The 15083-nt window shown below is 40.2% G+C and overlaps 2 protein-coding genes across 2 annotated transcripts; both read left to right on the top strand.

Moving 5' to 3' along the window:
- The first annotated feature begins 249 nt into the window (after window positions 1-249).
- Window positions 250-8810, top strand: LOC143863731 (putative small nuclear ribonucleoprotein G). Its single transcript, XM_077374489.1, has 4 exons — window positions 250-384; window positions 485-507; window positions 8218-8339; window positions 8457-8810. The coding sequence occupies exons 1-4, from the start codon at window positions 350-352 to the stop codon at window positions 8517-8519; spliced, it is 243 nt and encodes an 80-aa protein (XP_077230604.1). The 5' UTR covers window positions 250-349; the 3' UTR covers window positions 8520-8810.
- A 1651-nt stretch (window positions 8811-10461) lies between these two features.
- On the top strand, window positions 10462-11818 carry LOC143863986 (uncharacterized). The gene has a single exon (XM_077374798.1). It carries the CDS (start codon window positions 10649-10651, stop codon window positions 11546-11548), a length of 900 nt encoding a protein of 299 aa, XP_077230913.1. The 5' UTR covers window positions 10462-10648; the 3' UTR covers window positions 11549-11818.
- The last annotated feature ends 3265 nt before the right edge of the window (window positions 11819-15083 follow it).

The following is a 15083-nucleotide window of genomic DNA, read 5'->3' as shown; positions in this document are numbered from 1 at the left end:
CCCGACCAGACCCAGTTTTTACGGGTTGGGCCGGTCCGGGTCAAATTTTCAACGTGCCGTGATTTAGTGACCCGGACTCGTAAATTACGGGCGGGCCGGGTGGACCTGCAGGTCCGGGTCACTTTTTGCCAGGTCTAAACCAAACCCTATAATACAATTTTTCCGAGGGAAAGCAACTGAACGCGTTGTGAGGGGAAAAAAATAAAATTCCGTCCCACTAATACCAAGAAAATATCTCCCTTCTTCAAGACAAAAGATATTCGAGAGGAAACGAAGAAAAATAAGGGGTTTAGGGTTTAAAGGGGTTTAGGGTTCAAACAGGACACTTCGATCTCCCTCTCTCGTCGCCATGAGTAGGTCAGGTCAGCCTCCAGATCTCAAGAAGTAAGATTCTCGAATCTCAATCTTCATGATCTTTCCCTTCTCTTTTCGTTCTTTTGTTTTCTTTCTTTGTCGTTGATCTGAATTTTATCTGCTATTACAGGTACATGGACAAGAAACTCCAAAGTAAGTTTTTGATTCCAAACTTCCTGTATTAATTCTTTTTCATCTTCAAGTATTATTTATATCGATATAGTTAGGGTTTATGTATTTATACCTTTTGTATGATGTCAATACGATATTTCCCTAAACTTCTCATATTCTCTCAAACATATTTAGGTAAAATTGCTTGAGTTATGTATAATGCTTTTTTAGTTTTTCGTGTTGCGCGTTCCATTTAATTGCACGATTGTCTTGCATCCTTGATGTTGAGAAAATCCACCAGGCGAAACCAATCTGATCGTGCTCAAATTAAATAGAAAAGTAAAAGTAATAAATCGAGCCACAAGATGAACGCTAAGATTTTATGTGGTTCGGCCAAGCCTGCTCCACGGGCGAGAAACATGATCTTTGACTATGAGAAAAACAATATACAAGGATTACAATGGATTTAACCCAAACCCACAAAACCGCAACCCTTTCCTTGCTTCACTCAAACCTAGGTCGTACACCAGAGAAACTTGAGAAAAAATCCACAACAGAATACCCGAGAAAACGCCAAGAGAAAAACGAAGAAGGAAACCCTCTTCCTCCTCCTCTCTTTTTCTCTGCCTCTTCTCTCTCTCTTTCTCTCCTTTACCTTGAAGTAGCCGACACACTCCAAGCCTTCTTGCCGCAGCCCACAAGCAAGAGGAAAACATTCTCACCTTTTATAGATTAGGTTTTTCAAAAAAACCTAAAAATGACACTTTCTGTTTTGCCTTTTACTTCCCACGGAAGTGTTGGGAAATAAGGCAACTTTCCCCAACACTTCATAACTTAATCACTCTGTATAAACCGTTGATTTTACTTATAATTCGGACAAATCTTGTTTTTCTTTTTTTTGAAGTAACATATTTTTTGTTAACACAATTTTTGTTCGATGATATATTGCGGAACATGGTTATTCTGGTTACGTTTATTTTCTTTTACATTTTGTTGCAATATTCTTGGGTTTTCTCCCTTGCTTTCTATAGATGTACTTCGTCATCACATATTACTAAATTTCCTTTATTTTCATAGACTATTGCCTGGTACAAATCTGTTTCTAGTACTAAAAGAAGCTGTGAAAAGCAATAGAGAAACTGATGAGCTCCACTTGAGTTGACTGTGATTATCTTTTTTTTTTAAACACGTACATAATTTTCTGAAAGCATGCATACTAAAGCCCCAAATTATTCTTGAAGGAAGGAACATATGTTGGGATTTATTGGGGAAATGGTGTTACTGGTTTGGGATAGATTAAGGTCCTTTGAGAAAAATAGTTGGGGTTAAGTGGGAATTTGGGATGCATGTTTGGGGTGGGATGCCAATGTTGCTTCTAGGAGTAGGGTCTTGAGGCTGTTTGGTCGAATGAGGTTAGAGCTTAAAAGGGGGGACTAGATTCTGAGTTAGGAACTTCAGGATTGGTGATAGTGTTAGATGTTGGGAAGGTGTTCAAAAATGAAAAGACTTTGTGTATGGTATTTTCCCAAGGTTGGTCGGTCAAACGCTATGTAGAAGCATAGTTTTAAAACTCCCTCGTGGACTCCCCCAAGTCGACTCCCTTTTACCTTGGCCGTGTTCTGCATTTTGCCCCACAAAGTCAATAAAACACCTCTAACTTTCCCAAATTATGACCGTGTCAACCGAGTACTCAACCAAGACAACTAGGATTTTCCTCAGCCGTGTTTTGACCCGCATCCACAGTTTGAAACAATGTAGAAGTATAAAGGTTAGTGAGAGTATTGGCAAAGAGGGGCAAGTTTGTGCAGTTCCTGCTATGACTAGAAACTTGCATTATGAAGAGATTCCTATTAGATTATTGCGTATACTGTAGCATTGTTTCAAATTTCGGTTTCGGTCCTTACGGAATCCGAAATTTTGGCCGAAATCTGACGAAATCAATTCAATGGCTATTTTATATCGTAGTTTATTTTTTCTGCAATTTCGGGATAATATTAAATAATTATCAAAAATCGAGAGAAATCCCTTAAATTTGGGACAAATTTCGGGATAAACAAAATTTCGGTCGAAATTTCAAAATTTCAGCCCAAATAAACTACCGTTTCGGGTCTAATCGGTTTCGGTTCGGTTTCGTTATCGACCGGTCAAAATTTAAAACCCTGGACTGTAGTGGATCAATGTACACAGCAGATCAGCTGATATGAGGGGATGGAGATCTGAGAATAGTTACTTATTCTCAATTAGGCCATTTCATTTAATTCTTAGTGTTAACATGTATGTGTATAGGGGCAAGCATTACTGTTATTTTTTTTTTGGATAACCTTTTTAGGAGTAGTGTATCTTTATCTTATTCTTTATTTGTAAAAAGTATTGCAAGGTCCTAAGTAGAGTTACCGAGATGGTTTATCTCCCCCAAAATGTGCTCTTGGACAAGTGCTATGGTCTTATATCTCCCAAAATGTGTTCCTGGACCACCACGATGAATCTTTTGGCCTAAGTATTCACTGAAAACTCTTAGAAAGGCACAACGCATATCGTAGAAGATGTAAGCTTCTTGGAGGGTAAACTTAGACGATTGCCCTTGTTGTCCTTCATAGCTCTTTTGGGATCGATGAGCAATAAGATTCTTCCTTATAGTTCTCATTTATAATGTCGAATCCCGTTAACTTCATAGGAAAAGTATCCAAAAGTAGCAAATTTTGACTCAATTTCTCATCCACCTTGTTTTGTGACCCCAATTTATGTTCAAAGTACAAAGATGTATTCTTGGAGGATGACAGAAACTCCCGATGAAGAAGATGTCTTCAATGTGTCAAAGCCTTGATAATGGTCTAGAACTCCACGTTGTAGAGTATCCCCTTGGGCCCTGTTAAGCTTTTTTCTAATGTGATGTATTGCAATCAACATCTTGGTAAAGTTTGGAGGAGCTTGTAGAGGAGCTTGTATCATTTTCTTTTTCACGGGCTCGAAGTTCTTTTTTGTTTCTTTGGTCCACAAAAATTAAGTCTTTCCTCATGCATTTGATCATGGTGGCAATAAAGGTGCTAACATTTCGAATGAATCAATGATGGGATGTTGCCAACCCATAGAAACTTTGTACCTCATCTATGATAGTAGGTGTCGACTACTCGAACGTATCATGTATCTTCCCTTGTACAATCTTGACTCCATCAAGTGGTACCTTGGACCTGAGGAAAATCACCCTTGGTTGCATGAAAGTGCACTTCTTCAAATTGATATGGTGCTTCTCCCGCCGAACAATATCCATGACTTCCCTAAGTGGTCCACATGTTTCTCTTACACTCAGGCCATACACGAGAATGTTGTCAAAGTGAGCAACCACAACCTTGCCTATGAGACTATGTAGTATCTGGGTCATCATGTGCATGAAGAAGCTTGGAGCATAGATCAATTCGAAAGACAGAACACGGCACTCATACAATTTTTTCTTGATCTTGAAGGCCATCTACCACTTGTCAACCTGTCTTTATGCGGATTTGATGATACTCACACTCCTTTAGATCAATTTTGGTCAAAAAAACATAATGCAGTGAATATCATTCAACATGTAGTAGAGACCATTATTTGACTATGATTATTGTTGATCACACCATTATCCACATGCATATGCTAAGAGCAATCTTCTTCTTCGTAAAGCTGGAACTGCACATGGAAGAGGGCGAGCCTAGGCCAACGGTAAGGTTGCTCCATTGTGAAGTGGTGGTCACGAGTTCGAGTCACGGAAACAGCGTCTCTGCAAAGCAGGGGTAAGGCTGTGTACATCTAGCCCTCCCCAAACCCCCGCAATGGCGGGATCCTCGTGCACTGGGCCGCCCTTGGAACTGCACATGGTCTGAAGTTTTCCCATATCAATCTTCAAGTTGCCTGCTTAGCTCGTTGTTCTTGATTGAAACTATTTCGTATGCATCTTGATTTGGTAGATTAGCTCCCATCACCAAATCAATGGCATTTTTTTTTAAAAGTAAACTTTTATTAAAGAGAAGAACCCATGTACAAAGGAGGGGACAAGATGTCCCGCACTGCAGTTACAGACATAATATTGAATGGCTGTAATATCTGCAGCCCCACCGCCCCACCGTAAATACAAACACCGGCATCAAATTAGTTACCAACTGCATGCTTTGGTCCAACAGACAAGTGGAAGCATAGATGTCTCGATTGACTGCAGCACTTGGGTAGGAAGGAGCAGAAATAGTCCGTTCCTCTGGAAAGTCACTGGCATGTTCAATGTTGTGCATTGGTTACTCCATGAGAACCAAGTTTCTAGTTATAGTTGTCAACCCGTGACTCGACTCGACACATTACTCATAAGAGTTTTTGACAAGTACAGAAATTTAGTTGCGAAAAATATAATTATATATCAGAAGATGAAGCATGTGAAAAATATAACCTAATAGCACATAGATAAAGCATTAAGCCAAAAATATAAATAACTATATCCTTGTAACTTGCATGCACAGAAATAATTAAGTTCCAACTTCCAACTTCCAAATTTTCAACCATCAAAACAAGAAAGCCCAGGCCCAGCGACTGGGCTCGACTCGTAAGAGTCTTATTTTGTCTAGTCAACTCGCAACGACTCGCTTCAGTCACCAGACGACTTGTAAGAGTCTTAAACAGAGGCGCGAGTCACCCATGCGCCTCAACTCGTGAGTTGACTCGTGCAAGTTGTAACAATTTGACAACTATATTCGTAGTCATTAAGCACTCATTGAATCTCTGTCAATGCACTCTTTAACAATAAGAGGAGAATCTCCGCCAAATTGCAGTGGAAGTGGATCCAGCAGACGGAGGTCGTAACTAGGAATCTGTTTCTTTACTCATTAAAGGTCTATCGATAAGCCAAGTCCTATTGAGGATGGATTCTCTGCTCTCTTCACTGAAAAGTGATGAGTCGAGAGGTTTTTCGGAAGTGCTCAGCAAAACAGGGCACTTTTGGTTTCCTGGATTTTCTCTCTGAAGGTTGGATCACTAGAACATTGGATTTGCTGGGTCTTATTACCCAGTAAACAGGGTTTCCTCCCATGCAAACAGAAGGGCAGACATGGAGAGAAAGAGAGCTTGGCGTAGACATTTTTTAACGGTTTGACTGCCCCTTCCCAAAGGAATTGTGAGCTTGGAGGTTGAAGCTTGGAGCTCATGTTTAAGTTACTTGCCTACTTTTATGGTATCTACTCTGCTTGTTGACGGGCCAATGTTGCTGTTCTTCCTGATGTCTAGATATAAAGTTTCTTTTCCTTGGAGGCTATGTTGCATGAGTACGGATACTAGTGTCCGGATCTGACATGGGTATCGAGTGTGGGATACAGTTAACCTCGGAAAAAAAAGGATTTTTGGATTCATCTGATTTGATTTCTTTGACATGATAATATGGTTATATATTGGGAATTTTTGTAGATTAAGTAAATATAATGTTTTTTTTTCATATAAAAAAACTTACTATTCGGATAGATAAAACTCAAAACACATGGGAATTTCAAATTTGTTGTAGTATTTAGAAAAAATAAATTTAAGAGACCTAGAAGTGCAGCAGTGACTCCAAAAGTATTGGAATCCAACACGTGTCGAACACATATACTTCACTGGTTCAAAAGAATCCATTTAACAATGCTTGCAGCTATATTGCAAGTGCACCTTGAGTATCAGCCTGACTCGAGCACGTCCCTGCCAGGGAACCATTTGATGGTATAACCATTCCAATGCCAGTAATGACCTTCCTTTCCATGATTTTCTCCGTCTTCACCTTCACATGTTCAGCCCTGGATAGACAGAGCTACTCTCTAGAAACACTTTTGCAGCCTCTAGTGCCTGTTTCTGGTTCATTGAACTTCCCGGTTTCCCCACCTTACTGTTCAACCTTTTCTTGTTCTTCATTACCCAGGCATGTCTTGTCTCGCTTGGTGAAAGAAGGTCCAAAGAGTTGTAGGTCTCGATATCCTTTTGGTTCAAAGTTCAAACAGTCCCCAGTCTCCACCTCAAGCCCTATATCTGTCAGCTCCCAACTCCACCATCTCCATTTTCCGTGCATCTATCAGCCATCCTCACAAGGCCACAGAATCTTCATTATCTCTGCGCCATCATCAGCTCTTTGTGCAATGGTACTCTTGTTTTTTTTCTTTTTTTTTTAATGAATGGTACTGTTTTAGTGAGAATATCATCTATTTAGCAAGGTAAGAGTAGTCAAACCCGGAAATAATTTTAAAAACCAAGAGGGGGGAGCGGGGTTAGGGTGTTCCCTTTGAGATCCTAGGACCTCCATTTCCCTTAAACGCAAGTTTCCATCTTTAGATCATTGATGCTATGCATTTGAACTGAGTACGTTCAATGATCCCTTCATAATTAATCAGTGATACTCATCTAACAGAAATTATATGGTGTAAGGCCTTAAACCAATAAGGCCTTTGTACGGTGGAGGTACCATCCTTGATATTTGATCCAACAGCCGCTTCTCAAAAAGTGAGCTGCTGTTGGATCAAATATCATGCTTGGTACCTCTAGCGTATAGTTGTAAGGCCTTACACCATATAAAAACTTTTCAACTAATACTTTTAGTCGGTTATTGGAAAAGTCATGCTCGACGGATGCCTGCTGCAATAGATGGAAACATAGCACTCCTAACATTAGCAACAATAACTGCAGTTAGCATACCTACATCAGGAAGTTTGCAGGTCATATATGATTTCTAATTGGCTGTAAATCTCACACAAAATATTTGATTCCAAAATCCAAAGTGCTTTATTTAGGAAACCCAGTGTTATGGGTGCTATAAATCATCTCTGTTATGGACTTTTTCTTCTCTCCCCTAGATGTCCATCCTACCTCTCAATTAACCAAGGTGAGTGAGAAATGCTTTAGGTTCTTGATTTCAAGGCATAAAAGTCCTTGGGTTCATTGTCAGTATCTTTGTTGTGGAGGCCGCATGGTGATGCCTGGAAAGGTGGTTTCTGAAAATTCAATGCAGGGTTGAAGGTGTAAGTGTTTTGTGAGGCTGTCCTGATGATTGAAAGTGCCCTGGGGATGTGGATGGAGAAAGCCTACATGCAGTTTTTTATTTCTTCTTTTATGCTTTTTTGGGATTCAGGAGTATGCTCCTGGATCATCATACTATGTAATCGCTAGAGGGACTTACTGGTCCCCATGTAAATTCCATGGTATGAATATATCAAGTCACTTTTTCCATACATCTACTTTTGTTCTCTGTATTTAATAGGATTTTCATACATCTACTTTAAAAAATAACAGAATTTTACGTGTGATAACTCATAAATCCATTCGAAATGATACATTGAAGTTGCGAATTACCACTGCTGAAGTATTACTAGAGAAACTCAAGCTATTGTCCAATTTTTTCCAAGAGGAAACCATATTAATTGATCTCTCCGATCTGCTCTGGTGGTTCTCGCAAGTGCTACTAAGTTAATCACAACAATCTATTTTTGTCATCAGATCTATTCCAGTTGTATCTTTTTTTCCCAAGTTTTCTAAACTCCGTCAAGTTTGTAAGTTTTGTTTCTGTGTAATTTAGAACCAAAGTAAAGCCCAATAGGTACAGATTGGTCTGACAGGGGGGTCTTGGATTGCCTTTTATTGGTTTGTAGGCTCAGCCAAATTTTCATTGTTATTCATATGTAGCTTCTGATTGTCACTATTATTAATATCGCTCTCGAGTTACCTTAGTGTGCATTCCCTTAAGTGGAGCTAATGTATCTAAACTAAAATTCATTGTTGCAGTTAAGTTGAATGCGAACCGGGTTGTAGTTGGCACCCTTCGTGGGTTTGACCAGTTCATGAATCTCGTGGTTGATAACACACTGGAATTGAATGGCAACGAGAAAAACGAAATAGGGATGGTGGTGGGTTTCTGTTGTGCTTTGCACTTCTCTAATTGTTGCCCATTATTTTGTTTTGTGCTTGGATGATCTTATTCTTTGCCACTGTTTTGTTGATTTAGGTCATGTCTTTTCTTACAGGTTATCAGGGGAAACAGCGTAGTTATGATTGAGGCTCTTGAACCAGTTAGCAGGACTCAATAGCTGTTTTTAAGGTGAGATTGACAATTTGTCTTGTCATCTACAAGTTTCTTTTGGACACAAATGGTGGTTTAGAAGAGAAAAGGGGTCTTTAGTTTATGGATTAGATGGAGGTTGGATTTTCCTTCTTTCCCTCTGCATTTTCCACTGTTTTGAATTTATAGGTGGTGTAATGGAGTGAATTGTTTTTGTGGGTTGGGGTCGATCTTTGTCCTGCTTATGTCTGCTTCTTATAGTTTAACTACTTGCTGACCTGATGATTTATCTTATGACAGAAATATGAGTTCTAGGAAAGTATTGTGTTCTAACTATCCATGACTGCATTATAGGATCCAAAAACTTTTTTGAACGTTCAAAAAAGCAGGGCTTGCTGCTGCGATATGGTAATGGGTCATCCAAATGGAAAAAATTAATTCAAAAAATTTCAGTACAAATTTCATTCCGACTAGGGTGGAATCAGAATACCACCTCTTGGGGAGGGTTTTTTCATTTTTGCCCCTTTAATGTTGATTCCGTCCATTTTTTTTTAACCAATAGTTGGAATCAGAATGGGATACTGATTCCAACACCTGATTCCGACAATCCAAATGCATCCTAAAGAGCCTAGATTTTGAGAGGATAACAAGTGGGGGATCTTTATCACGAGCTTATGTATACCTGTCTCGGTGCCCTTTCGTGTGCATATGGCAAAATATCCATTGGGACCCACAATATTGGATGATCCAAACCTATCTCAGATAGACCATGCTTCAATAGTCATATCTGTAGGAAGATTCTAATCCCCCGGATCAGAGGGTTAAGATCAACATCCCAGATATTTAAGTTAATGGTTTAGATCATCCAATAGTGTGTGTGGTTCCCACCTTTTTTTTTCTTTTTTTTTGGGCTGAAAAGACTTGTAATTTGCACTAAACCAGCCATTACAATTGCTTTTCTACTATGACAAAACCATCACAACAATAATCTTATAATAGAAGACTCTACTACTGATCAATTTCCCTTTTCTTCTTCTACTTTATCTTCTCTTTCTTTCTTTAGGGTGAAAATGATTTAAAAACTCCTTCAATAAACCCGTCTACGTAACTTAGTTTCCTTTCCTGCGACTCCAGAATTGACCAATGGTGATGGAACATCACATGAATCCAATTCGAAATAAGATAAATATAGTATTCTGTGTTTGAAAGGAGAGACGACCATTGAAGTATTCTATTGAACTAATATCTGTTCACTGGAAAAAGACGATTGAAATGAAGAATGTTCCAGTTCCAAATCAAAATATATAAAATTTAAATATCTTCACCACATGGTACGCTAGGGTTTCCATTTCCATTTTTTAGCGATTTGAATTGCTGTGTGTACCATGTTTGGGTTCATGCAAGCCATATCACGGGATTGGGGGATAGTGACCCTGGTGACACTGGATCAAATCCATGCCTTGTAGGGGTGGTCCATGTCCTTATCCTTTTTTATTGGCTATCATCGTATGATAGCAACTGGTAGCTTTGTTTCATATCTAGATTCCTGAAAAGCATAATACCCATCTCACTAGGATCAATTTTTTTAACAACAGAAAATTTAACTATATTTCCCAAGAGAATTACAATAACCAAAGCCTAATGTAGCCACATATGGACAATTTGGATCACTTTCTGACCTCCACATGCATCACCTAATCTAAATCTGAAATGGGAATGGGCATGCCAGCTAAAGGCTTCAACAAAATCAGTAGTGGGTAAAGTTTAAAAAAGAATGGAACAAAAGAGAATCCCCAACTCTCTTACAGAGAGGACCTAAAAAAAGATATCTGGGATGTATTGAAGAGATCCCTTATTTGACATTTTTAACCAAGTATAGAAGGACTTGAAATCCACACTTCACAACCAATCCTTATTTGACATTTTTAACCAAGTATAGAAGGACTTGAAATCCACACGTCACAACCAATCCTTATTTCCCTCAACTGGAATCCAAACAGATCATAGCCAGTAATAGCATCTTCCCACCACCTCATTCTAAGCCAGTTGTTCTTCCATATCTGTCCTTTCTTTTCTCCATATATTTCTCTTCTCCTCTCTTAACCCACTATCTATCTTTACAGATTTCTCTCTCCTTTCTGTTTCAAGCTCACAACCATGGCTGCCTGTGGTAGCCTTCAACACTTTTTCGAGAACCCGATGCCCGAAAACCCAACACTCCTTGAATCCTTAGCCTCATGGAAACAGATGAAATCCATGAAACCAATTGAGCTCTCCTCATTTACAGAGATCTTCGGCGAACTTCACTTCAAGGAGAAACCCGAATCGCTTGCTTCCCCACCTCCTTCATCATCCTTATCCTTAGATCAAAACCCGCCATCCAAAGTCGAAAATTTGGATATAAAAAACAGCAAAGAGAAGAACCCATCATTGGATTTTTTGTTTGGTACCTCCAAAAATCAATATACAGCTTGCTCCAAGAACAGCGATTGCTTCTCATCGAAGAACTCTGAAAGTCTACAGCTTTGTACAGAAGGACTTGGATTCGAGAGCTCCCGCGAGGTCGAGGACTCAAAGAACAAGAGTGGAGATGATTGGGACAATCATGAGAAGGAAATATTAGAAAAATATGGTGCTTTGAAGCTTCCATTGGAGAATCAACATGGAGGCTCAAGGAATGTTTTTTACTCCGCTGGCGGTGGAAGTTATAAGAGATCAAGCACAAATGGCAGCTTCCCGCCGCCGATTTCTTGTATTGGGAGGAGTGGAAAACCTTGGGTTTACTTTAGATCTTATAGGCATGATGGGAGGTTTGTTCTTAAAGAGATCAGAATTCCCACTCAGGAACTTTTGCACGCGTCCAGAGAAGATGGGCGTCTGAAGCTGCATTTTGTTCAGCCTGACGCAGAGATCGCCGAAGAGAAAGAAGAAGAAGAAGATGATGATGTTAAAGAAAAAGAAGAAGAAGATGATGATGATGAAGAAGAAGAAGAAAAAGGAGAAGAATATCCAGGGGAAGATACCAGTGATTTGCTAATGGGTAATGAAGTTTCCTAATTTATCGGTCCTAGATGCAAATAACATGCAGTTTTATGGTTTGATTTTCTTCCACCTATGTAGAAAAACAATAATGAGAGATTAAAGGCCCTTCAAGTGATGGTTTTTTGTTGTTGGTTTTCTGAAGCAATTCTGGTTGTGAAGAGATGATTAGAACTTTTGGTTTCTTTGTTCTTGAGGAGAGCTAGACATGATGATGATCCAGTTCATCAATGTGAGTTGCTGCAAATTTTAACCAAATTTATGCAATCTGGATTGGATTCGAGGGAACTTAACATTAGCAATTTGTTGCAATTTTATGCAAACTTTGATCTGATTTGGTCAGCTGTTGGGTACCTAACCAATAGGGCAAAAGCTCTAGGGCGGATGGAATGCGTAGGTATAAGCCCTTTAAACCTGTCCCATACCAGGCTGGGTTCCATCTAGTCCCATGCCTAGGCAGGCCCCTACCCAGGACCGTAACATTCCACCATGTTTCTATGTCCGCCCTCCACGACGGCCCACTCTGTGATAGCTTTCACTTTGGCCTTTTTTCTAAGTAGCCCTTCCACAGGTTACCCCTTCCATGGCGGCCTACTTTGGAAACTTCACTCTGGCAGCTTTCACTTTGGCTTTTTTTACCAGGTAGCCCTTTCCAGGTAGTTCGCTCCACATGTCGCCTCTTACGTGACTCAAATATTGGACATGATGACTGCTCTAATACCAAATGTTAGGTACCAAACCAATACGCCAAAAGCTCCATAGAACTCGTTAGGTTAAGCCCTTTAAACTTGTCCCACAGCAAGCTAGGTCCCACGTAGTCCCATACCTAGGCAGGCTCCCACTCATGACCTTCACCAAGTTTCTTCACCCGCCGTCCTCAGTGACCCACTCTATGACGGCTTTTACTCTGGCCTTTTTTCTAGGTAGCCCTTCCATAGGTTGCCCTTCCACAACGGCCCACTTTGTGGAAACTTCACTCTGGAAGCTTTCACTCTTGCTTCTGTGCTTGGTAGCCCTTTCCAGTTAGTTCTCTCCACAAGTCGACTCTCACATGACTTGAATGCTAGACATGGCGAATGATCTAATACCAAATATTAGGCACCTAACCAATACGCCAAAGGCTCTAGAGCTGATGGAACGCATTAGGCTAAGCCCTTTAAACATGTCCCATACCAAGCTGGGTCTCACCTAGACCGGCTCCTACTCTTGACCGTAACATTCCACCACGTTTCTTCATCTGTTGTCCTCTACAGCCCACTTTGTGACGGTTTTCACTCGCCTTTTTTTCTAGATAGCCCTTCCACCGATCGCCCCTTACACGATGGATCACGTTATAGAAACCTCACTCTAACTCTTTTACTATGTGGCCCTTTCCAGTTAGTTCTCTCCATAAGTCGCCTTTTATGTGACTCGAATACAAAATGTTGTAACTACTCTAATAACAAATGTTAGGAACCTAACCAATACGCCAAAAGCTCCAGAGCTAATGGAACACATTAGGCTAAGCCCTTTAAACTTATTCCATACCAAGCTGGGTCCCACCTAGTCCCATACCTAGGCCATCCCCACTCAGTACCGTAACAGCATCCCATATGTTGAATTGTAACTCCAAGCAAGTTGGGTTTTTCTACGTGATTAGCTTGTGTTAAACATGCACTAAACACATTGAGGATGTCAGGATGTGCCATTGTTAGGGGGGGAGTACAAATTCAGTAGACACAGGACTGCAACAAACTGGAGATACTGCATGGGAGCCAACATATTTAGAGATAGTCGAAACTAATTCATGAAACCAGAAAGAATTCATTGTCGGGAAAAGAACCAATCTTCTCATTCTACCTTCCACTCTTTTAATTCTGGCTTTGATGTAGATGAATGGTTTTTCCAAAACAGTAAAAGGAGGACATGATAGTTCTACATAGAAAAGGAGAAGCTGCTATTTTCATGGACCGAGGATTAGTCATGATCTATTAGAGGGCATTTTTATTTTTATTTTGAAAAAGGTGCCATTTATTAATAAAAGAGAAGATTACGAGTACACTTGGGGCCAAAGTTTAACCCACATAAAAGGATCTCTACCTCCTCTATATCATATGAGAGCCTCAATACCTCGTATTTATATGGGGAATGATCCATTGGTAAGGGAATCTGCATCATACCTCCTCTATATCATATTAGAGCCTCAATATATTCTAGGGAAGTCAGCTTAAGCCTGATTAGGAAAGACACCTTGAGGAGTTAACATAATCCTAAAAGGCTTAGACTCTATTCTACACTATAAAAAAAAGGGGTAGACTAGGGCTGCAACAGGGTCGGGTTTTTCAAAACCCTAGCCCAACCCTAGATCCCATTATCTCGGCCATGACCCTGAGTCAGGGTCGAAAAACCTCAACCCATACAGGGCTCAGTGCTGGCCCTAGCCCGCCCTGATTGGCCCTGATTGGGCAGGGCCGGCCCTGATTGGGCAGGGCCGGCCCTAATTGATCCTAGTGCAAATACCTGTTAAGAGTGCCAAAAATAAAGCAACCACTTATCATAAAGAACAAAATGATCAATAAACAGAGAAAGGGAACAAAATAAGACAATATGAATTCAACAACATGACGGGCAAGAGAGACAATTAATAATAATAATCTAATGAAACATCAATCCAAGATAATAGAAAACATTAGCAAAAGAAACATGCACAGATGGTTCAATTATATAATAGAAAACTTAGGGTCGGGCCGGGTCACGGTACCCGAGGCATTAACCCAGAACCTGACCCGACCTGAGTCAGGGTCTAAAAAAATGAACCCTGACAGGGTTGGAAAATCCAGCCCTGACCTTGTTTCGGCTCCAGGCAGCTCAGGGCGGCTCAGGGTTGACAAGGCCAAACTTGCACCCCGAGGGTAGACCCCATGGTACGCACTCTCATTCTAAACCTTTTTGTTGTTGTCGCTCCTAACTTAAGCATCGGAGAGCCTCACCTGGAGTCAATTCCGGTGCTCTTTCTAACTGATCACGTATGTGCAGGTTTTCTTCCAATAGTCTGTTTAAGTTTCAATGGCAACAAGAGGTTCCATTGAAACAAGAACAATCACGATAAAGATAGTTTGTTAATGAATCACATTCAAGTTACAAAGTTCGTATTGGGGAATAATTTGGTGAAACAAACGTTCTAGTGACATATCTGGAGCAAATTTTCCCTTCCCCCTGCTTCTAGGTGGTCGAAAAGTGAGTTTTAAATCTGAACCCTCCTCTTCTTTATCATCATTATTTCAAGCAGTGGCCAATCGATGATGAGAATCCGAGTCAGACACAAGAGGGTCATTCAGACCAATTGATTTATATGATAGTGGGGGCATTTCCAACTGGTAGTTTCTCATCCACTTATGTTGGGGAGGCTACCAATCCTATAATGGTTGAAAATAGGGGCCAACCAAGACCCCTTAATAAGGCTTTGTTCTATAAAGCAAACGATTCATTCCGACAACTTACAAACAAAAATAAAAAAATAAAAAATTCACCGATCAATTAAGATCATAGATTTCATAAAATATCGAGAAGATTC

Source organism: Tasmannia lanceolata, unplaced genomic scaffold (assembly GCF_043159265.1).
Source record: "Tasmannia lanceolata isolate RefF3 unplaced genomic scaffold, GAP_Taslan_0.1 ptg000044l, whole genome shotgun sequence".
Classification (NCBI taxonomy): Eukaryota; Viridiplantae; Streptophyta; class Magnoliopsida; order Canellales; family Winteraceae; genus Tasmannia; species Tasmannia lanceolata.
The sequence above is the reverse complement of the archived record's forward strand: the minus strand, read 5'-3'. Positions and strand labels throughout refer to the sequence as shown.

Excerpts from the sequence above, each read along its gene's own strand:
- LOC143863731 (XM_077374489.1), top strand. The coding sequence starts at position 350 with ATGAGTAGGTCAGGTCAGCCTCCAGATCTCAAGAA. Across the intron at positions 385-484 it reads CAGCCTCCAGATCTCAAGAA|GTACATGGACAAGAAACTCC; the intron begins GTAAGATTCTCG and ends CTGCTATTACAG. Across the intron at positions 8,340-8,456 it reads AAAACGAAATAGGGATGGTG|GTTATCAGGGGAAACAGCGT; the intron begins GTGGGTTTCTGT and ends CTTTTCTTACAG.
- LOC143863986 (XM_077374798.1), top strand. The coding sequence starts at position 10,649 with ATGGCTGCCTGTGGTAGCCTTCAACACTTTTTCGAGAACCCGATGCCC.